This window comes from Scyliorhinus canicula, chromosome 23 (genome assembly GCF_902713615.1).
Source record: "Scyliorhinus canicula chromosome 23, sScyCan1.1, whole genome shotgun sequence".
NCBI classification, from domain to species: Eukaryota; Metazoa; Chordata; class Chondrichthyes; order Carcharhiniformes; family Scyliorhinidae; genus Scyliorhinus; species Scyliorhinus canicula.
The window spans coordinates 18,076,734-18,099,976 of record NC_052168.1 but is presented as its reverse complement, the minus strand read 5'-3'; the positions used below and the strand labels follow the sequence as shown (position 1 = coordinate 18,099,976).

Sequence of the window (23,243 nt, the reverse complement as noted above, 5' to 3'; positions counted from 1 at the left end):
ACCAGTGTAAACATTGAAAGAAACAATTCTAAATGTTCAACAGATATAAGACCATGAGAAAACAAAAACTCTGAGGAGGAAACAAAGAGAGGCTGCAAAGAGCTGATGACACCCGTCATCTCGGGGGGCAATGGGATTTATCCTGGGTCACCGCTGGGTTGAACATGGTGTTTGTGGCTGTGGAGGCTGATTGGCGAGAGATCCTTCCATTGTTTATGCTGATTAATAGTGTTTGTCCAAAGTTGGCTGATGGTTTTTTTTTTCCCGTCAGGATCTCACGGTAGGGGCCTCACGGTAGTATGGTGGTTAGCATCAATGCTTCACAGCTCCAGTGGTCCCAGGTTCGATTCCCGGCTGGGTCACTGTCTGTGTGGAGTCTGCACGTCCTCCCCGTTTGTGCGTGGGTTTCCTCCGGGTGCTCCGGTTTCCTCCCACAGTCCAAAGATGTGCGGGTTAGGTGGATGGCCATGATAAATGCCCGTAGTGTAAGTTAATGGGGGGATTGTTGGGTACCTGGTATACGGGGTACGTGGGTTTAAGTAGGGTGATCATTGCTCGGCACAACATCGAGGGCCGAAGGGCCTGTTCTGTGCTGTACTGTTCTATGTTCTATCTCTTCTAGCATCTGGTCATTTTGTTTATCCTCTGCTTTTTCCACACCCTTCCTGACTGCCGTTTCTAGGCCCTCCAGTCGGCAGAGAGGACGTCCTGTGCATCATCTCCAATCGCAGTCAACTTGCCTTGCGGACTTTCTTGCAGAACACCAGAGGTTAGGGAAGAGTGGCCGCTCTTGATAACAAGGCCACATTTGACCAACTGTGACATCAAGGAATCCTGGTAAAACTGGAGTCAATGGGAATCAGGGTTAGGGCCGGTTTAGCTCAGTTGGCTAGACAGGTGGCTTGTTATGTAGAACAAGGTCAGCAGCACGGGTTCAATTCCCATACCGGCTGAGGTTATTCATAAAAGCCCCACCTTCTCAACCTCACCCCTCGCCTGAGGTATAGTGATCCTCAGGTTAAATCACCACCAGACTTGGGAGTTCAGGTAGAAAAATCCTTAAAATGCCAGGAACAAGCGCAGAACATAATCAAAAAGGCTAATGGAATGCTCGCCTTTACATCTAGAGGATAGCAATATAAAGACACGGGTAATGTTGTAGCTGTGCAAAACCCTGGTTAGATCCCACTTGGAGTCACTGTGAGCAGTTCTGGGCACCACACCTTAGGCAGGATCTTTTGGCCTTTGAGGGAGTGCAATGTAGGTTTACAAAAATTATTCCTGGAGAGATTACTCAGATCAGCTTTGACAAAGAGTCATCGGGCTCGAAACGTTAGCTGTTTTCTCTCCCTACAGATGCTGCCAGACTTGCTGAGATTTTCCAGCATTTTCCCTTTCGTTTCAGATTCCAGCATCAAATTTGACCTGTTTTCGCGAGAATTTAGTAGGCTAAGGGGTGATCTGATCAAAGTATTCAAGATATTAACAGGGAAAGACAGGGTTTGATAAATATAAACTATTCCCGCTGGTTGGAGATTCTAAAATGAGGGGCCATAATCTAAAAATTAGGGCCAGATCGTTCAGGAGAGAACTTCTTAACTCAAAGGGTAGGAGAGGTGTGGAACTCTCTCCCACACACAGCAGTTGAAGCTAGATCAGGTTGTTAATTTTAAATCGAAGATAAATTTTTGTTCAGCAAATATATTAAGGGATACGGGCCAAAGGCAGGTATATGGAGTTAGGTCACAGATCAGCCATGATCTCATTGAATGGCAGGACCATAAAATATAGGAGCAGAATTATGACTGATATTTTTCTCATCTCCATTCTCCTGCCTTCTCCCCATAACCCCTGATTCCCTTATTAATCAAGAACCTATCTTATCTCTGTCTTAAAGACACTCAGTGATTTGACCCCCACAGCCTTCTGCGGCAAAGAGTTCCAAAGATTCACCACCCTCTGGCTGAAGAAATTCCTCCTCATCTCTGTTTTAAAGGATTGTCCCGTTAGTCTGAGATTGTGTCGTCTGGTTCTAGTTTTTCGTACAAGTAGAAACGTCCTCTCCACGTCCGCTCTATCCAGGCCTTGCAGTGTCCTGTAAGTTTCAATAAGATCCCTCCCCCTGGAACCTCCAACAAGTACAGACCTAGAGTCCTCAACCGTTCCTCAAACGGCAAGCTCTTCATTCAGGGATCAGTCTTGTGACCCTCCTCTGGACCCTTCCTTCGATAAGAGGCCCAAAACTGCTCACAATACTCCTAATGAGGTCTGACCAGAGTCTTATACAACCTCAGAAGTACATCCTTGGTCTTGTATTCTCACCCTCTTGACATGAATGCCAACATCGCATTTGCCTTCCTAACTGCCAACTGAACCTGCAAGTTAACCTTAAGAGAATCTTGAACAAGGACTCCCAAGTCCGTTTGTGCTTCTGGTTTCCTAAGCATTTCCCCATTTAGAAAATAGTCTATGCCTCCTTCCAAAGAGCACAACCTCACAATTTTCCATATTGTATTCCATCTGCCACTAGCCTGGCTCGAGGGGCTGAATGGCCTACTCCTGTTCCTATATTCATATGTCATAAGGTCAGAAGTTGGAATGTTTACTGATAACTGCACAATGTTCAGCACCATTTGTGACTCCTCAGATACTGAAGCATTTCATGTCCAAATGCAGCAAGACCTGGACAATATCCAGGCTTGGGCTAACAAGGGGCAAGTAACAGTCATGCCACACGAGTGCCAGGCAATGAGCATCTCCAATTAGAGAGAATCTAACCATCACCCCTTGACATTCAATGGCATTACAATCACTGAATTCCCCACTATTACATTGTATATCTTGTTTACATTGTATATCTTGTGTTGCCCTATTATGTATTCTCATGTATTTTCTTGAATTTTGTTTAATTCCCTTTTCTTCCATGTACTGAATGATCTGTTGAGCTGCTTGCAGAAAAATACTTTTCACTGTACCTCGGTACACGTGACAATAAACAAATCCATCCATCCATATTAACGGTCTGGGAGTTGCCATTGACCAGAAAATGAAATGCACTAGCCATATAAATACTGTGGCTAGAAGAGCAGGTTAGTGACTAGGAATTCTGCAGCAAGTGACTCACCTCCTGACTCCCCAAAGCCTGTCCACCATTTAAAAGACACAAGTCAGGAGTGTAATGGAATACTCTCCACTTGTCTGGATGAGTGCAGCTCCAACAACACTCAAGAAATGTGACACCATCCAGGACAAAACAGCCCCGCTTGATCAGCACCCCTTCCACAAACATTCACTCGTTCCACCACCGACACAGTAGCAGCGGTGGGTACCATCTACAAGATGCATTGCAGGAACTCACTAAGGCCCCTTAGACAGAATCTTTCAAACTCGCAACTGTTTCCATCGAGAAGAACAAGGACAGCAGATCCTGGGAACATCACCACCTAGAAGTTCGTCAAGTCACTCACCATCCCAATCTAGAAATATATCTTTGTTGCTGATACAAGGGACTTGGGAGACCTTGTATAAGGAGCACTGAAAGTTAGCAGGCAGGTCCAATACGTAATTTCGGAGGCAATTACTATGTTGGCTTTTATTGCTTGGGGATCGGTGGGCAGCACGGTAGCACATTGGTTAGCTCTGTTGCTTCACAGCACCAGGTTCGATTCCCGGCTTGGGTCACTGTCTGTGCAGAGTTTGCACATTCTCCCCGTGTCTGCGTGGGTGTCCTCCGGGTACTCCGGTTTCCTCCCACAAGTCCTGAAAGTCATGCTTGTTAAGTGAATTAGACATTCTGAATTCTCCCTCTGTGTACCCGAACATGCGCCGGAGTGTGGCAACTAGGGGATTTTCACAGTAACGTCATTGCAGTGTTAATGTAAGCCTATGTGTGACACTAATAAATATTATTTATTTATTATTACAAGAATAAGGAAGACTTGCTACAGCTGTAAAGGGCTTTGGTATCCCACGCCTGGAATACTATGTGCAGTTTTGGTCTCTATGCCAAAGGAACAATATACTTTCCTTGGGGATGGTTCAGTGAAGGCTCAGTTGATTTGTTCCTGGGATCACAGAGTTGATGCGAGGCTGAATATGTTTGGCCTATATTCTCAGGGGTTTAAAAGAATGAAAGGTGATTTCATTGAAACACACAGGCTCCTGCAGGGGATTGACAGGGTAGACACAGAGTGGGTTGTCTACCCCTGGCTGGGGAATCTAGAACTAGGGGCCACTGTCTCAAGATAAGGGGGAAATCATTCAGGGCTGAGATGAGGAGACATTTCTTCACCAAAAGGGTTTTGTGCCTTTGGAATTCTCTACCCTAGAGGTTTGTGGATGCTCCATCGTTGAGTAGATTCAACACTGAGCGAGACAGATTATTTTGATGGCCCTGGGAATGAAGGATATGGGGAGCAGGTGGTAAAATCGAGTTGAGACTGAGGATCAGACATGCTGGCATTTAATGGGCAGCTCGGTAGCATAGTGGTTAGCACTATGGCTTCACAGCGTCAATGTCCCAGGTTCGATTCCTGGCTTGGGTCACTGTCTGTGCAGAGTCTGCACGTTCTCCCATGTCTGCGTGGGTTTCCTCCGGGTGCTCCGGTTTCCTCCCACAGTCCAAAGACGTGCAGGTTAGGTGGATTGGTCATGCTAAATTGGCCATAGTGTCCAAAAAAGGTTAGGTGGGATTATGGGGATGGGGTGGAGGTGTGGGGATAGGGTGGAGGTGTGGGCTTAGGTAGGGTGCTCTTTCCAAGGGCCGGTGCAGACTCAATAGGCCGAATGGCCTCCTTCTGCACTGTAAACTCTATGATTTTATGTCCCGTTACAACCTCCCCGAACAGGTGCCGGAATGTGGCGACTAGGGGCTTTTCACAGTAACCTCATTGAAGCCTACTTGTGACAATAAGCGATTATTATTGTTATTATTAATGGAGGAGCATGTTCAAGGGGCTGAATGGTCTGCTCCTGATTCTATTTCTAATGTTCATCCTCTGTCTGTCCTAAAGTTTGACCCTCTTCTCCTGACCCCACTCTGTCCCGAGATAAATCCGGCATGCTCCATACCCTTCTCCATGTTCCTCTTTGTCGTGTCACTGTGTTCTCTGTCTGTGCTTTGCTATACTTTGCTTGACTGATCTTCTTTGTACGTTTCCAGGTAACAGGGTGGAGCCATGCCTCTGTTTGGAAATGTCTTTAGTCCGAAGAAAACGCCACCCAGAAAGTCAGCCTCGCTCTCCAGCTTACACACGGTAGGGTGGCCGTTTGGGGAGAAAATGGATCATTTGCCACGTGCAGCTGCTGAGCAATCTCACTTGTGTATAAATGCTCAGATAGACATTACTGTCCCCACATAAGTGTGTATCTCGTACCTGTGTCAATCCCTCCTGGATTGAGGGAGCCTCTTCCACTTCCAACTGACTAGTGCGAAGTTGGTTGAGAGACCCGAATATTGCACCAGGTCCGAGTCACTAAGCCTGTGCTGCTCCTGGTCACTGACTACACACTATGGTGGAATGGTGGGGGGGGTCTGTGGTGGAGGGCTGGCCCTGTAGGGATGGGATGGAGGGCTGTCATTGCCTCTCTTTTAGTATAATGGCTTGTGGTAAACCCTTGTGGATCCTGGACTGTGGGACAGTTACTGTGGCTGTGTGGATTGAGTGCTGTAACATGGTATGTGCCTGTGTCTGTTACAGCTCGATCGGGTGAGCCGTGAGGTGGAGCTGGGTTTGGATCATGGTGCTCCTGTGATGACTATTGGAGGACAGAGCCTGAAGTTTGACAATGGCCAGTGGGTGTCAGGTTTGTAGGATTTATTTTGTGACCCTCAGACATCCTCAGGTGACATCAGGGTGATCATGCTGTCTGTCCTCCCCTGCCCCTGTGTCATCAGTGCTGTCAATGTCTGCAATCTAATTCCTCATTGGTCATATTCGTGTGGGTGCAAGTCCCACTCGAGAGACTTCAGCAGACTGTCTGGAGCTGACACTCCAGTGCAGTACTGAGGGAGTGCTGCACTGGCGAAGATGCTGTCTTTCTGATGAAACATTAATACAGGACCCATTTACCATGTCAGGTGAATGTAAAAGGCTGCCTATGGCGCCGAGGACCTGAGTTCGATCCCGGCTGTGGGTCACTGCCTGTATGGAGCTTGCATGGTCTCCCTGTGTCTGCGTGGGCCTCACCCCCACAACCCAAAGATGTGCGAGTTAGGTGGATTGACCACGCTAAATTGCCCCTTAATTGGGAAAAAAAAAATTGGTAGTCTAAATTTATTTTTTTTAAAAGGTTAATGTAAAAGATCTTATGGCTACTTATGAGGAGTGTTTAAGAATTCTTGGATTACAATCTTTTGAAAAGAGAAGATATAGAACATAGAACAGTACAGCACAGAACAGGCCCTTCGGCCCTCGATGTTGTGCCGAGCAATGATCACCCTACTCAAACCCACGTATCCACCCTATACCCGTAACCCAACAAACCCCCCCCCCCCCCCGCCGCCCCCCCCCCCCCCCCGACCCCCCCCCCCCCCCCCCCCCCCCCCCCCCCCCCCCCCCCCCCCCTAACCTTACTTTTTTAGGACTACGGGCAATTTATCATGGCCAATCCACCTAACCCGCACATCTTTGGACTGTGGGAGGAAACCGGAGCACCCGGAGGAAACCCACGCACACAGGGGGAGGACATGCAGACTCCGCACAGACAGTGACCCAGCCGGGAATCGAACCTGGGACCCTGGAGATTTTTGATTTTATTAAAGTTTATAAATTGATACGTGGCCTTGCTACCTCTAAGTCTGATAAGTTCTTTACTCATAATTATAGCATCTTGCTTGGTTATCAGTATAAACTGCACACATTTGGTTTGCGTCTTGATATTTGTAAAAACAAATCATATCGAATTGGTGATCCTTAGAATCCTTTGCCTGATTTTGTTGTGAATGCTGAAAATGTTGTGGCATTTCAAAGATTTGTTTGAAACATAGTGTGATTTCTATGTATGTAAATTGTCTGATGTTGTTCTTGTGTTAAACGTTGTACCTATGTGCTTCGCACTGTATGGCAATGAAGATAAATACATTAAAAAAAATTAATGCAGAGAAGTGCAGTGATGCATTTTAAAGGAAGAATGAGATTAGGCAATGTAGACTAAATGTGCAATATTTAAAACGGGCCCAGGAACAGAGACATATCGGGATTTATGTGCAAACTGGCAGCACGGTAGCACAAGTGATTAGCACTGTGGCTTTGCAGCGCCAGGGTACCAGGTTCGATTCCCTGCTGGGTCATTGTCTGTGCGGAGTCTGCACGTTCTCCCCGTGTCTGCGTGGGTTTCCTCCGGGTACTCCGGTTTCCTCCCACAGTCCAAAGACGTGCAGGTTAGGTGGATTGGCCATGCTAAATTGCCCTTAGTGACCAAAAAAGGTTAGGAGGGGTTATTGGGTTATGGGGATAGGGTGAAAGTGAGGGCTTAAGTGGGTCGATGCAATCTTGATGGGCTGAATGGCCTCCTTCTGCAGTGTATGTTCTATGAGACTATTGGTGAAAGAGCAGGGGAATGGGACTAACCAGATAGCTCTTGGGCACGATGGACTAAAAGGCGGCCTTCTGCCCAACTGCATAGGGGGAACTGCGATACCTCTCTCCTTCCTTCCCTCTGTTTCTCCCTCCTCCACAACTCTTTCTCCTCTCTTTAATCCCTCATCCCAGTATGTGTGCTTATCTCTCACTATTTCACGTGTTGTAGAGTCGATTGGTGACGGTGGCTCACAGAAGGAGGTTCAGCGCCTGCGGAGACGTAACCAGCAGCTGGAAGAGGAGAATAACCTTCTCCGGCTAAAAATCGACATTCTGTTGGACATGGTGAGTGACATACAAAGTCAATACAAATGCAGTGAGGGGCAGGGCAGTGTCGGGGAACGAGGGGGTGGGGGCAATGCCAGTCGCGTGTTTGGGGAACGGAGAGGTCGGGAGTAATTGGAAGCATCACGAGTGATGAATCATTTTCTTGCAGCTGTCTGAAACAACAGCAGAGTCACACCTGATGGAGAAGGAGTTAGAGGAGCTGAAAATCCACAACCGCAAGAGAAAGTGAGAGCTCGTGCCTTAAGACTGGAAGATGCAGTGAAAAGTGTGCATCACTGGGGGAAGTGGGTGGGGGAACGGCAGAGGGAGAACAGCTCAACGACACCAGGAATCGGTTGAAGTGTGCGCAAAGGGTTTGTTTGGAGACGCAGGTCACACCTACAGTCAGACCTCGGAGGTGGGTCCCATCCCCCACCACGCAGCCTCCACATCCTCAGCCCGGGGAGGGAAAGAGAGACTTTCTGGGAAAATCAGGAACGCCGGTGATACGGTCAGCTTCACAGAGCTTTACCTTGTGCGTGGCCAGTAATGTCCAGCGATTTGAACGACGTGATGAACTTCAGGCACAGTGCACCCCACACACTCAGCGCTCAAACTCCCAATCAACATTCGGTTTCATCGACGGCTGAAGACATCTGAAGTCAACTCCGTCGAAAAGACCTCTAAATGGGCAGATTAACAAGAATTCAGGCATAGGAAGCCTTTGTGCTCAATACAGAACTGAGTGTGTAGAGTTGTGAGGAACTGCCCAATTCAGACTCCTGGTTACTGTGCAAGAAGGATTGCTGTTGCTCCAATTTAATGAACCTTTTCCCCAAACTCAGCTATAATTGACTGTGATGGTGCAGTGATCTGGTCTTGTACATTTTTCTTCCCCCACACCCAAAAAAGGCTTGTCTCAACTTTCAGCTCTGAAATTATATTTATTTTTTCTATTCGTTATCCTCATTAAGTCATAGCTTTTAAAACCTTTTTCAGTCTCTCTCCTTCCATCCTGCAGCTCTGCTGTGCTTTGCATGCAAGAGACAGAGGCTAAATTCTCTGCGCCTGAATGTTGGCCTTAACACAGAACAGCAGCAGGTATTGAGGTAGTGTCCACTTTGCTCCTTTGCTAAATTGCATCGTACAAACCAAGAGCAGGAGGAGGCCATTTGGCCCTTCGGGCCTACTCCGCCATTTAGTAGGATTGTAACTGATCCAATTGTGGCATCACATCACTTTCCTGCTCCCCCCCCCACCCCATTCCCGCCCCAGTCACGTTCCTCCCTTAAACCATCTCCAAAGCTCTGCACATCTTCGTTTTCTCCAGTGAGTTTCTCTAATACTTAACTGCAGACCAAGTTATCCATCACTTGCTGCTGTTTTACAAGCTTGACCTGTAATGGATGCCAACCAATGGGATTTCTTGATTTACGAGCCTGCAAAGGTGGTTCTAGGGCAGTGTGCCCAGGAGCTAAACGGTGGGATTTAAAGCTTTGCTTCTATGTGAATGTATCTGTCTCTTTGAGTTTGTAATTAAAACACCAGCTGATTTCAAAGCCATCTTCCTGTGCCTCTTATTCACTCGCGATCGATAACTACTGCTTCCGTTTTGAAAGGAGGGACCATAGAAACTGGGGCTTTTTGACAGAAAAATCTACTGCTATGGTCAGAGTTCAGTAGATTGTGAATTCTGCAATACTATAAATGCTAACATTTCTGTCCTGCAAGAAGAAAAGTGGTGAGTTTATTTATTGGAACAGTCTCCTCTGGCTTTGCCCCTTGTCTCTCTCATTTTCTTTGCTCCCTCCTCACCATTTTCCTCCCTTCCCCTTCCCTTCCTCTCTCCTTTCCCTCTTTGTCCCGTGGGCCCTTTGTGTCTCCCCCTTACTCAATGGTTGCTGGCTGCGGACAGATCTTAAAATGAAAATCGCTTATTGTCACGAGTAGGCTTCAATTAAGTTACTGTGAAAAGCCCCTAGTCGCCACATTCCGGCGCCTGTCCGGGGAGGCTGGTACAGGAATCGAACCGTGCTGCTGGCCTGCTTGGTCTGCTTTAAAAGCCAGCGATTTAGCCGAGTGAGCTAAACCAGCCCCTAAAATAATAATATCTTGGAACAAGTTGGTGAATGGCTTCCACATCTTGTGGAAGTCCTCTTCAACACCTGGTTGACAAATTTTAATTTCTCCAGCTTGAGAAATTCCATCAGGTCGGACAGCCAGTCTGCAGCTTTGGGTGGTGCTGCCGATAGCCAGCCGATCAGGATTCTCTGGCGGGCAATCAGGGAACCAAAGGTCCCCCCCTCCTCATAAAGAATTCTGACTGATTTGATACCCTGAAGACCGTCACTTTTGGGTATGGCTCTACCCTCACTCCCACCACCCTGGATATTGCCTCAAAGAAAGCCGTCCAGTACCCGACAAGTCTGGGCAGGCCCAGAACATGTAGGTGTGGTCGGCCGGGCCTTCCTGGCATTGTTTACATTTGTCCTCCACCTTCGGAAAGAACCTGCTCATTCGGGTTCTGGCTAGCTGCTCCCTGTGCACCACCTTTAGTTGCATTAGGCTTAGTCCTGTGCATGTGGAGGTGGCGATCGCCATGTGCAGTGCTTCAATCCAGAGTCCTCCAACTTTTAGTTCTTCCTCCAATTTTTGTCTTGTTTTATCCAGGGGGAGCGTACCTTCTCCAATAGTCCCCACAGTTTCCCTTCCCTAGGTCGCCCACATCCAGCAGTCTCTCAATTAGTGAATGTCCTGGTATCTGGGTGTACATCGTTGTGTCCTTATGGAGGAAATTTTTAGGCCAGCATTTATTGCCCATCTCTAATTGCCCTTGAACTGCGTGTCTTGCTAGGCTACTTCACAGTCAACCACATTACTGTGACTCCGGAGTCACTCACATGGAGTCAGACCAGAATTGGACTTATTTGACATATCAGTTCAGTGACTAGGAATGAATTGGCATATCATCGCTATCCAATGGGATTGATGTAATGGAATTGTAGAAACATGCAACACAGAAGGAAGACCTTCAGCCCATTGGTTCCATGCTGAATGATTTAATTAGTTCCACTTCCCCAAGTAAGATTCGCACATGAGCACTGGGACAGACATCGCCTGAGTGTGACACAGCGGGAGTGTGTGCACTTGGGAATTTGGAGCAAAGTGGGAATCGAACTGGTAAGTCTTTTTCTTTTAAGCGCTTTCAAGTTAAGTCGCCTAGTTAAAAGGTTAAAAAGTTAACTATCAATCACCTGAAGCCTGAATAAGGGCCTCGATAGGTGTTGATTACCGTTGAAGCTAAACCAGGAGTGACTCAGCTCTATTTAAGAAAGGGACTGCAAGAAGCACATGGTCAGTAAGATTTGTGTATGAGCACTGGGAGATACAGCCCTTTTGCTCTTTAACTTTTCCATCTTCAAAAGTAGTTTTGCCCTGCTGAAGGCGTAGTGGTGAAAAGGGAGAGTGCTGATCGGTAGGTTGTGAATCATAGAGTGCCTACAGTTCACAAGGAGGCCATTCTGCCCATTGAGTCCGCACTAACCCTCTGAAAGAGTATCCCATCTCAGCCCACTCCCCTGCCCTATCCCCGTAACGAGGGTCAAGGATGTCAGTGAACGGCTGCAGGGCACTCTGAAGGAGGAGGGTGAACAGTCGGAGGTCGCGGTTCACATCGGTACCAATGACAGAGATAGAAAGAGGGATGAGGCCCTGCAGCAAGAGCCAGGCAGCAGATTGAAAAGCAGGATCTTAAAGGTTGTAATCTCTGGATTACTCCCGGTGCCACGTGCTAGTGAGTATCGGAATAGGAGGTTAAAGCAGATGAATGCGTGGGTGAAAGATGGTGTAGGAGGGAGAGCTTCAGTTTCCTGGATCACTGGGTCTGTTTCTGGGGAAGGTGGGACCTGTACAATTCGGATGGGTTGCACCTGGACCAGAATGGAACGGATAATCTTGTGGAGAGATTTGCTGGCACTGTGGGGGGGGGGGGGGGGGGGGGGGGTAAACTAATTCGATGCGAGGTAAATTACAGAGTGGAGGCGGTGATGCACAGCAAATTATAGAATAGAAACCAAGTCAGTCTAGAAGGCAGAACTTAAGAGGGACATAGAACATAGAAAAATGCAGCACAGAACAGGCCCTTCGGCCCACGATGTTGTATCGAACTTTTGTCCGAGATTAAGAACACATTAATCTACACCCAATCATTCTACCGTAATCCATGTACCTATCCAATAGCCGCTTGAAGGTCCCTAATGTTTCTGACTCAACTACTTCCACAGGCAGTGCATTCCATGCCCCCACTACTCTCTGGGTAAAGAACCTACTTCTGACATCCCGCCTATATCTTCCACCATTTACCTTAAATTTATGTCACCTTGTAATGGTTTGTTCCACCAGGGAAAAAGTCTCTGACTGTCTACTCTATTTATTCCCCTGATCATCTTATAAACCTCTATCAAGTCGCCCCTCATCCTTCTCCGTTCTAATGAGAAAAGGCCGAGCTTTCCTACTCTCTATTCCAGGCAACATCCTGGTAAATCTCCTTTGCACCTTTTCCAAAGCTTCCACATCCTCCCTAAAATGAGGCGACCAGAACTGCACACAGTACTCCAAATGTGGCCTTACCAAGGTTTTGTACAGCTGCATCATCACCTCACGGCTCTGAAATCCAATCCCTCTGCTAATGAACGCTAGCACACCTTCTTCACAGCTCTATCCACTTGAGTGGTAACTTTCAAAGATCTATGAACATAGACCCCAAGATCTCTCTGCTCCTCCACATTGCCAAGAACCCTACTGTTAACCCTGTATTCCGCATTCATATTTGTCCTTCCAAAATGGACAACCTCACACTTTTCAGGCTTAAACTCCATCTGCCACTTCTCAGCCCAGCTCTGCATCCTATCTATGTCTCTTTGCAGCCGACATGTTAAGGAACAAGGGACTATGCTTAGGCTGGATGGCATTTATTTTATTGCAAGGAGCCTTATGGGTATGGGAGGACGGAGGGCGTTGATTTACACATGGGACTATGATATTATTACTGCCACAAAGACATTATTGAAGGAGGGGCAGGACTCGCAGCTCAATATTCTAGGGTATAGAATCTTCAGAGATAGTGGGGGGTGTAAAAGAGGAGGGGATGTCGTCATATTGATCAAGGAGCCTATTCTGCAGTGAGGAGGGATGATATCTTAGCAGACTCCTCAACTGAAGGAAAGGGGACAAGGATGTCAGGCAGGCCTTTAGGGAGCTAGGATGGAAGCTCAGAGCGAGAACAAACAGAGTTGTTATCTCTGGGTTGTTGCCCGTGCCACGTGATAGTGAGATGAGGAATAGGGAGAGAGAGCAATTAAACACGTGGCTACAGGGATGGTGCAGGCGGGAGGGATTCAGATTTCTGGATAACTGGGGCTCTTTCTGGGGAAGGTGGGACCTCTATAGACAGGATGGTCTACATCTGAACCTGAGGGGCACCAATATCCTGGGGGGGAGATTTGTTAGTGCTCTTTGGGGGGGTTTAAACTAATTCAGCAGGGGCATGGGAACCTGGATTGTAGTTTTGGGGTACGGGAGATTGAGAGTATAGAGGTCAGGAGCACAGATTTGACTTCGCAGGAGGGTGCCAGTGTTCAGGTAGGTGGTTTGAAGTGTGTCTACTTCAATGCCAGGAGTATACAAAATAAGGTAGGGGAACTGGCAGCATGGGTTGGTACCTGGGACTTCGACGTTGTGGCCATTTCAGAGACATGGATAGAGCAGGGACAGGAATGGTTGTTGCAGGTTCCGGGGTTTAGGTGTTTTAGTAAGCTCAGAGAAGGGGGCAAAAGAGGGGGAGGTGTGGCGCTGCTAGTCAAGGACAGTATTACGGTGGCGGAAAGGATGCTAGATGGGGACTCTTCTTCTGAGGTAGTATGGGCTGAGGTTAGAAACAGGAAAGGAGAGGTCACCCTGTTGGGAGTTTTCTATAGGCCACCTAATAGTTCTAGGGATGTAGAGGAAAGGATGGCGAAGATGATTCTGGAAAAGAGCGAAAGTAACAGGGTAGTTGTTATGGGAGACTTTAACTTTCCAAATATTGACTGGAAAAGATATAGTTCGAGTACATTAGATGGGTCGTTCTTTGTACAATGTGTGCAGGAGGGTTTCCTGACACAATATGTTGACAGGCCAACAAGAGGCGAGGCCACATTGGATTTGGTTTTGGGTAATGAACCAGGCCAGGTGTTAGATCTGGAGGTAGGTGAGCACTTTGGAAACAGTGACCACAATTCGGTGACCTTTACGTTAGTGATGGAAAGGGATAAGTATACCCCGCAGGGCAAGAGTTATAGCTGGGGAAGGGCAATTATGATGCCATTAGACATGACTTAGGATGTGTTGGTTGGAGAAGTAGGCTGAAAGGGTTGGGCACACTGGATATGTGGAGCTTGTTCAAGGAACAGCTATTGCATGTTCTTGATAAGTACGTACCAGTCAGGCAGGGAGGAAGGGGTCGAGCGAGGGAACCGTGGTTTACCAAAGAAGTGGAATCTCTTGTTAAGAGGAAGAAGGAGGCCTATGTGAAGATGAGGCATGAAGTTTCAGTTGGGGCGCTTGATAGTTACAAGGAAGCGAGGAAGGATCTAAAGAGAGAGCTGAGACGAGCAAGGAGGGGACATGAGAAGTCTTTGGCAGGTAGGATCAAGGAAAACCCAAAAGCTTTCTATAGGTATGTCAGGAATAAAAGAATGACTAGGGTAAGAGTAGGGCCAGTCAAGGACAGTGGTGGGAAGTTGTGTGTGGAGGCTGAGGAGATAAGCGAGATACTAAATGAATACTTTTCGTCAGTATTCACTCAAGAAAAAGATAATATTGTGGAGGAGAATGCTGAGACCCAGGCTATTAGAATAGATGGCATTGAGGTGCGTAGGGAAGAAGTGTTGGCAATTCTGGACAAGGTGAAAATAGATAAGTCCCCGGGGCCGGATGGGATTTATCCTCGGATTCTCTGGGAAGCCAGGGAAGAGATTGCTGAGCCTTTGGCTTTGATTTTTAGGTCATCATTGGCTACAGGAATAGTGCCAGAGGACTGGAGGATAGCAAATGTGGTCCCTTTGTTCAAGAAGGGGAGTAGAGATAACCCCGGTAACTATAGGCCGGTGAGCCTAACGTCTGTGGTGGGTAAGGTCTTGGAGAGGATTATAAAAGATACGATTTATAATCATCTAGATAGGAATAATATGATTAGGGATAGTCAGCATGGTTTTGTGAAGGGTAGGTCATGCCTCACAAACCTTATCGAGTTCTTTGAGAAGGTGACTGAACAGGTAGACGAGGGTAGAGCAGTTGATGTGGTGTATATGGATTTCAGTAAAGCGTTTGATAAGGTTCCCCACGGTCGGCTATTGCAGAAAATACAGAGGCTGGGGATTGAGGGTGATTTAGAGATGTGGATCAGAAATTGGCTAGTTGAAAGAAGACAGAGAGTGGTAGTTGATGGGAAATGTTCAGAATGGAGTTCAGTTACGAGTGGCGTACCACAAGGATCTGTTCTGGGGCCGTTGCTGTTTGTCATTTTTATAAATGACCTAGAGGAGGGCGCAGAAGGATGGGTGAGTAAATTTGCAGACGACACTAAAGTCGGTGGAGTTGTAGACAGTGCGGAAGGATGTTGCAGGTTACAGAGGGACATAGATACGCTGCCGAGCTGGGCTGAGAGGTGGCAAATGGAGTTTAATGTGGAGAAGTGTGAGGTGATTCACTTTGGAAAGAATAACAGGAATGCGGAATATTTGGCTAATGGTAAAATTCTTGGTAGTGTGGATGAGCAGAGGGATCTCGGTGTCCATGTACATAGATCCTTGAAAGTTGCCACCCAGGTTGATAGGGTTGTGAAGAAGGCCTATGGTGTGTTGGCCTTTATTGGTAGAGGGATTGAGTTCCGGAGCCATGAGGTCATGTTGCAGTTGTACAAAACTCTAGTACGGCCGCATTTGGAGTATTGCGTACAGTTCTGGTCGCCTCATTATAGGAAGGACGTGGAAGCTTTGGAACGGGTGCAGAGGAGATTTACCAGGATGTTGCCTGGTATGGAGGGAAAATCTTATGAGGAAAGGCTGACGGACTTGAGGTTGTTTTCGTTAGAGAGAAGAAGGTTAAGAGGTGACTTAATAGAGGCATACAAAATGATCAGAGGGTTAGATAGGGTGGACAGCGAGAGCCTTCTCCCGTGGATGGCGGTGGCTAGCACGAGGGGACATAGCCTTAAATTGAGGGGTAATAGATATAGGACAGAGGTCAGAGGTGGGTTTTTTACGCAAAGAGTGGTGAGGCCGTGGAATGCCCTACCTGCAACAGTAGTGAACTCGCCAACATTGAGGGCATTAAAAAATTTATTGGATAAGCATATGGATGATAAGGGCATAGTGTAGGTTAGATGGCCTTTAGTTTTTTTCCATGTCGGTGCAACATCGAGGGCCGAAGGGCCTGTACTGCGCTGTATCGTTCTATGTTCTATGTTCTATGAAGGTGGAACTTAAAATCAATAACGAGCAATCACATTGCTGGGAGTGTACTCTCGGCCCTCAAATAGACAGGCCATTGTAGAGGGGTCAGTAAACAGGGAGCCTAGATATAGGTAAGGGGCAGGAGATTTAGAGATGATTTGAGGAAAAACCTGTTCACCCAGAGGGTGGTGGGAATCTAAGACTCGCTGCCTGAAAGGGTGGTAGAGGCCAGAACCCTCACAACATTAAAGAAGTATTTAGACGAGGACTTAAAATGCCATAGCATACTTGGCTAGGATCAAGTGCTGGAAAGAGCTTGATGGTTGCCGCAGACATAAAGCATCGAAGGGCCTCTTTCTGTGCAGTTAAGCTCCATGACACTTAGAAACATAGAGAATGGGATCAGGAGTAGGCCATTCGGCCCCTCGAGCCTGTTCCGCCATTCAGTATGATCATGGCTGATTGTTTATCTGAACACCATACTCCTGCTTTCTCCCCACACCTTTAGTGTCCAGAAATCCATCCATTTCCTTCTTAAATATACTCAGCGACTTGGCCTCCACAGCCTTCTGTGGTAGAGAACTCCACAGGTTCACACCACCCTCTTGAGTGAAGAGGTTTCTCCTCATCTCAGTCCTAAACGGCCTAACCTGTATCCTGAGACTGTGTCCCCTTATCCTCGGCCCTCCCAGCCAGAGGACCAGCGTCCCTGTACACAGCCTGTCCAGTACTGTCGGAATCGTTTTACTTTTCAGTGAGACCTCCTCTCGTTCTTCTGAACTCGAGTGAACACAGACCCAGTCAACCTAATCGTACCATCCCAGGAATCCCTTTCAAGTATCGATTGAAGGAATTTGACTGGGTTCCGTCAGGTCAGCGTATTAATGTAATCCCATTAAATGATGCCCTGAATTGGTGTTGCTGATAATAGGGTATTAGCGCAGTGCTGAGTGGGATTAATCTGGAAACTGTTGGTGAGGATACTATATTACTATTCAAATCAAGGCTGCAACGGCAGAGGCGTAGCTTCCAAAAAAGAAGGGTGTCATCACAGGAAAGCAGATAATTTAAAAAAAAACATTTTTATTCTCCTTTTTCACCTTTTCTTCAAAATTTACACTCACCAATAAACAATAAGCAGTAATGAATACAATGTCAATCCCCTTATCAACAACAACAATCCCATCCTCCCACCAACCCCCAAACAGCAGCCGCATGTCAACACAAACATCAAACAAAAAAAGGAATCGCGAATCACCCATACTCACCATCAACTTACACAGTCCACCCCCACCAACTCTAATGTTCGATGTCATCCAATTCATGAAAGTGCATAATGAATGACGCCCATGAATTGTAGAACCCCACCATCCTTCCCCTCGGTTCAAACTTCACCTTCTCAAGCGTTAAGAATTCCAGCAGGTCCCCCTGCCATGCCAGGGCACAGGGTGGAGAGGCTGATCTCCACCCGAACAGGATCCGTCTTTGAGCAATCAACGAGGTGAAAGCTACACCATCTTCCTCCGAAGCCGCTTCCAACCCCGGCTGATCTGCCACACCGAATATGGCCTCCCGAGGGCCCGGGTCAAGTTTCACGTGCACCACTTTAGAGATTACCCTAAAGACCTCCTTCCAGTAATCCTCCAGCTTTGGACAGGACCAAAACATATGAACGTGGTTTGCGGGCCCCCCTCTCCCGGCAATATTCACACATATCTTCTACCCCCTCAAAGAGCCGGCCTATCCTCGCCCTTGAGGTGTACTCTGGATACCACCTTCAGCTTTATCGGCCCCAACCTCATGCACGACGGGGAGGCATTCACTCTCCGGAGCACCTCACACCAGAACCCCTCCTCCATACCCTCTCCCAACTCTTCCTCCCACTTTGCTTTGATCCTGTTCCAAAATAGCCCAGGACAGTAGATAATTGAGGGGTGACTTGATAGGAGACACTGGCAGTTGTGGAGAATGAATGGGAGAGGGAGGGAGGGAGCGAGAGAGTCAGAGCAAAAAGACAGAGTTGATTGGTGTACTTCCCAAAAAAAGGCAAATATTGAAGTCACAGCACAGAAGGTGATTAGCTGACGAGTTTTCAGGGTTTTATTTTCTTTCTTGAACCAGGGAAGTGGTTTAAACTTGAGCCGGGAAACTAAGTCCTCAATTGTTGATTATGATTCCTGTGCCGTGGGGTATTCAGGATTGTACATTGGGTGTCGATCTGGGAAGAATAGAAGTTCAGGAGCCTTGTGGAGTGGGGTGGGGGTTGCTGCTGTCAAACTGGTACACCGCTTTGAAGACTGCTGCGAGTGATGACACCAATGGGCAAGGGACTGTACACGAGGGGAAGAGCAACGAGTGGAAACTCTGTTGTTATTGGAGATTCCCTAGTCAGGGGGACAAACAGGCATTTCTGTCACCTTCATCCCAAGTCCGGCGTAGTGTGTTCTTTTTAATTTATTCATCCCTGCAATTTGGGCGCTGCTGGCTGCACCAGCATTTATTGCCCATCCCTAATTGCTCTTGAGCGGCTGATGAGTCACCTTCTTGAACCGCTACAGTCCATGTGGTGTGGCATGGATAGAGGATTGGTTAAGAGGAAACAGAGTTGAGATAAAGGGGTCATTTTCTGGTTTGCAAACCATAACTATTGGGGTGTCACAGGGTTCTGTGCTGGGGCCTTAACTATTAACGATTTATGTGAATGACTTGGATGTAGGGACCAAGTATATTGTAGCCAAATTTGCTGATGATACAATGTTTGGTAGGTGCGAAGAATATAAGAAATTGTCATACTTTGTATTTTTGCAGTAATATTAAAACCTGAGGTAAAATGCTTACTAACAGTATGTCTGCTAGAGCTGTGAGTAAAAGTGAGCTGGATTCTCCCCAAAATGAGGAAAAGTGTTGACGCCGGCGTAAAAACAGTGGAGTTGTACTCCCGAAATTCCTTGAAAAAAGTTGAACTAATTCAATGCCCTGCAGGGGGCTAGCAGCGACCCGGAGTAAATCACGCAGCTGCGGATCCGGGCCCCCGCACTTTTGGGTCAGAGGCCGCGCATGTGCACCTTATGAGGAAAGGTTGAGCAGGTTGGGCCTACACTCATTGAAGTTTAGAAGAATGAGAGGTGATCCTGTTGAAAGATTCTGAGGGGGCTTCAGGATAGATGCTGAGAGGATATATTCCCCCTCCTGGAGGAATCTAGGACTTGGGGGCACTGTTTTCAAAGAAGGGGTCTCCTGTTTTAGATGGAGATAAAGAGAAATTTCTCCAGAGGGTTTTTAATATTTGGAAGACTCTCGTCCAGTGAGCAGTCGAGGCTGGGTCATTGAATGTATTCAAGGTTGAGTTAGTTTTCATCAACAAGGAAGTCAAAGGCTGGGAGGGAGTGGGTAGGTGAGGGGAGGACAGGCAGGGAAGTGGAGTTGAAGTCATGATCAGAACAGACCCGATTGAATGGTGGAGCAGGATCGAGGGGCCAAATGGTCTATTCGTGTTCTCATAGTCAAGGACAATTAAAGATGGGCATGAATGCCAACCTTACCAGCAACACCCACATCCCATGAATGAATATTCAAAAGGAGCATACTGAGATTGGATTGAGTGGTGCTATTCATGACGTTATTAACACAGAGCTTTACGGGATTAGTCGGAGAGTTAGTGACAAAAGCAGATTAGTGCAGTGTTTAATGGGATTTAGGGGTGTTAGTGACAACTGTTATACCAGCTTCCAAGTTGCTTTCCGTCCAGTTCAACCAAATTGTTCCTGTTATTATTAAACTCAAGCATTGGAGCTTTTCTGTGCTGTCAGCACAGCGGAGTAGGAAGTGAATTTCATGGGCAGAATTCCCATTATTCCGTTTCAGCCATGTACTAGAATAGGGAAGGGCAAAAGGATTGGAGGGAACAATAGTGTCAGGAAGAGAGATCCACTTTGAGTTCTGGGACAGGTAGGGGCTTTTCCACAAGGATGGACTTAACCTTAACATGAAGGGTGTTAATGTAGTGGCAAATTGATTAAATAGGTACGCAGAGAGGTGTGGAGTAATTATAGATGGGGGAAAGACTGAAGTAAACATAAAGATAGTTTAGACAAAAAAATGGGATAAGGAATGGTGTTTGGAGAAGAATGTTGTAAGGGGCCCTTCCTGGTGATTCCCTTAGTTCCTATTTCTTTTATTTTATCTTTATCATTTTTGATCCTGTGGTGGTATGATTAGCATAGCTGCCTGCCATTGGTGCAGAACACTGGCTTACCATTGGCCCTGGTCGGTCATGTGCCTCTCGACCGGTTGGTTGAGACCAGTCATGTGACGGCTCCCCGATTGGTCGAGAGGCTGAGTTAACCCCGCCTCCAGGGCGGGGTATAACTACCCAGTACTCCCGGCGGTCGTCCTACTGTAATCGACCGCAGGGCTTAACATCTAGTATATTAAAGCCATACTTTTGTTCAGCAACTCGTCTCACGTTCAATTGATGGTTATCAGATCCATGGATCGTTAATGGAGTCATATCTTTAAGTCGAACAGAGGAAGTAAGGAACTCAAGTGTCCAAATGGTGCACTGTGTTATAAAGTTCTGCATTTTGGGCAGAACAACGCAGATTTTATGATACCCAAGAGACTGGAGGGGTTTGTTTTGATTGGTTGGCTGGTGGCCAATGGATTGGCCAGGGACAGTATTCTGGAATACTAACTGGAAGACGTACATCTGAAACCAGTTGTATTTGTTGCCTATTTAAGTATAGTTACTGTTGATAGTAAAAAGTTAATTGTTTTTAAATTTGCAAACCTGGTGATTTGTTGGGCAGCCGAAGACTTTGGGTATTTTAAAATAAATTTTAATTGCAACCGTGTTGAGACTCCGTCCAGGGTGTCATAACAATGTATATAATACAATGGCTTGATTCTCCGCAGCCCCATACTGAAATCGTGGACGGTGCGGGGGCGGAGAATCCACTTTCACACCGTAATCAGGCCCGGCACCAGTCCGCCGATTTTCCGGGCCCCGAAAATCGGCGCTGCCGGGGGCCAACTGCCAGAGGAGCGCCCAGCAAACCTCCGCTCCCGACGGGCCGAGTTCCCCACAGCTTGGAGAAAACCACCTATTGCCGGTTGGGGTGCTGGCGTAATGGCTGCGGACTCAGTCCACAGCCGCCCTGGTCGGGGGCGGGGAGATCGGAGGCCGGGGGCGGGGGTGGGGGGGCCTTATAGGCAGCCAGGGAGTGCTTGTGCGGGGTTAGATGCTCAGGCCCGCGGCCGATCGGGGGGAGGGGGGTCTCCTTTCTCGGTGTGGCTCCGCGGTCTGAGTCCGCCATGGAGCTCGACGCAGTCACTGGAGGCCGCCGCCGTGCACATGCGCTGCCTCTGACCCAAAAGTGCGGGGGCCCGGATCCGCAGCTGCGTGATTTACTCCGGGTCGCTGCTAGCCCCCTGCAGGGCATTGAATTAGTTAAACTTTTTTCAAGGAATTTCGGGAGTAAAACTCCACTGTTTTTACGCCGGAGTCACCACTTTTCCTCATTTTGGGGAGAATCCAGCTCAATGTGTCTCTTGAAATAGGCTGGTGACTGGAGGCATTATAAAGCTGCATAAAACGCTCATTAGACCACAGCTGGAGTACTGTGTGCAGTTCTGGTCGCCCAATATAGGAAGGGTGTGATTGCACTGGAGAGGGTGCAGAGGAAATTCACCAGGATGGTGCCTGGGCTGGAGCCTTTCAGTATGAAGAGAGGCTGGGTAGGCTGGGAATGTTTTCCTTAGAGCAGAGAAGGCTGAGGGAGGGACCTGATAGAGGTGTACAAAGTTTTGAGGGATATAGATTGGGTGGATAGGAAAAAACATTTTCCCTGAGTAGAGGGGTCAGTAAGCAGGGGGCATAGATTTAAGGGATGAGGCAGGAGATTTCGAGGGGATTTGGGGGAAAACTTCCCAGAGAGTGGTGGAAGTCTGGAACTCACCGCCAGAATGGGTGGTGGAGCCGGGAACCCTCAGAACATTTAAGAAGCATTTAGATGAGCGCTTGAAAGGCCACAGCGTACAAGGACCACGTGATGGAAAATCGGATTAGAATAGAGAGGGGCTTGATGGCCAACCCAGAGATGATGGGCCGAAGGACCTCTTTTCGTGTTGTAAAACTTTGTAGAATTTACAGTGCAGAAGGAGGCCATTCAGCCCATCGAGTCTGCACCAGCCCTACTTAAGCCCACGCCTCCACCCTGTCCCAGTAACCCCACCTAACCTTTTTTGGACATTAAGGGGCAACTTTGCATGGCCAATCCATCTAACCTGCACATCTTTGGACTCTGGGAGGAAACCGGAGCACCCGGAGGAAACCCACGCAGACACGGGGAGAACGTGCAAACTCCACACAGACGAGGCCGGAATTGAACCCAGGTCCCTGAGTTGTGAGGCAGCAGTGCTGCCTCACTGCCACCACTGTGGCACCATGCCACCCTATTTATTTTACAGGAAGGTCTAATTTAACGCATTACCAGAAACCAACTACAAACTGGAACAGAATGGTAGCTAAATATATCACACTATATTTAGGAGGTAGAGAAAAAGGAGATCGAGAGTAATGTTGGTTGAAGAGGGCACCCATGTTGTAGAGATGGCGCTGCAGACAAAGAAGGGAACAAACTGCGTCAATATGTTTGGAGCTCCAAGATAAAAGGGGGTTTGTGTCATTAGTCGGGGTGTGTCGCAGAACTCCAGATTGTGGGCAGGAAATGGAAAAGGAAATCTATAGCCTGGTTAGCGAGATTAAATAGGCAAATGGTTGTTCTGCAAAGAATTCAATTGTCCGGAGAAAAGGGAATGGAATTCTGAAACTCTGTACAGGACTCCCTCCTTGAGGAGGTCAGTCAGCCAAGAAGGTGGCGTCGCCGAATCTGGTTAGGGTTAA

General features: G+C 47.6%; 1 protein-coding gene across 2 annotated transcripts; it reads left to right on the top strand.

Moving 5' to 3' along the window:
• The first annotated feature begins 594 nt into the window (after window positions 1-594).
• Window positions 595-9,406, top strand: cby1 (chibby homolog 1 (Drosophila)). 2 transcript variants are annotated; one of them, XM_038783693.1, is made up of 5 exons: window positions 595-769; window positions 5,162-5,255; window positions 5,700-5,805; window positions 7,750-7,865; window positions 8,017-9,406. In XM_038783693.1, the coding sequence occupies exons 2-5, from the start codon at window positions 5,178-5,180 to the stop codon at window positions 8,095-8,097; spliced, it is 381 nt and encodes a 126-aa protein (XP_038639621.1). In that variant the 5' UTR covers window positions 595-769; window positions 5,162-5,177; the 3' UTR covers window positions 8,098-9,406. The 2 variants fall into 2 exon arrangements, with proteins under 2 accessions (XP_038639621.1, XP_038639620.1); XM_038783692.1 differs by having other exon boundaries at window positions 596-837.
• The last annotated feature ends 13,837 nt before the right edge of the window (window positions 9,407-23,243 follow it).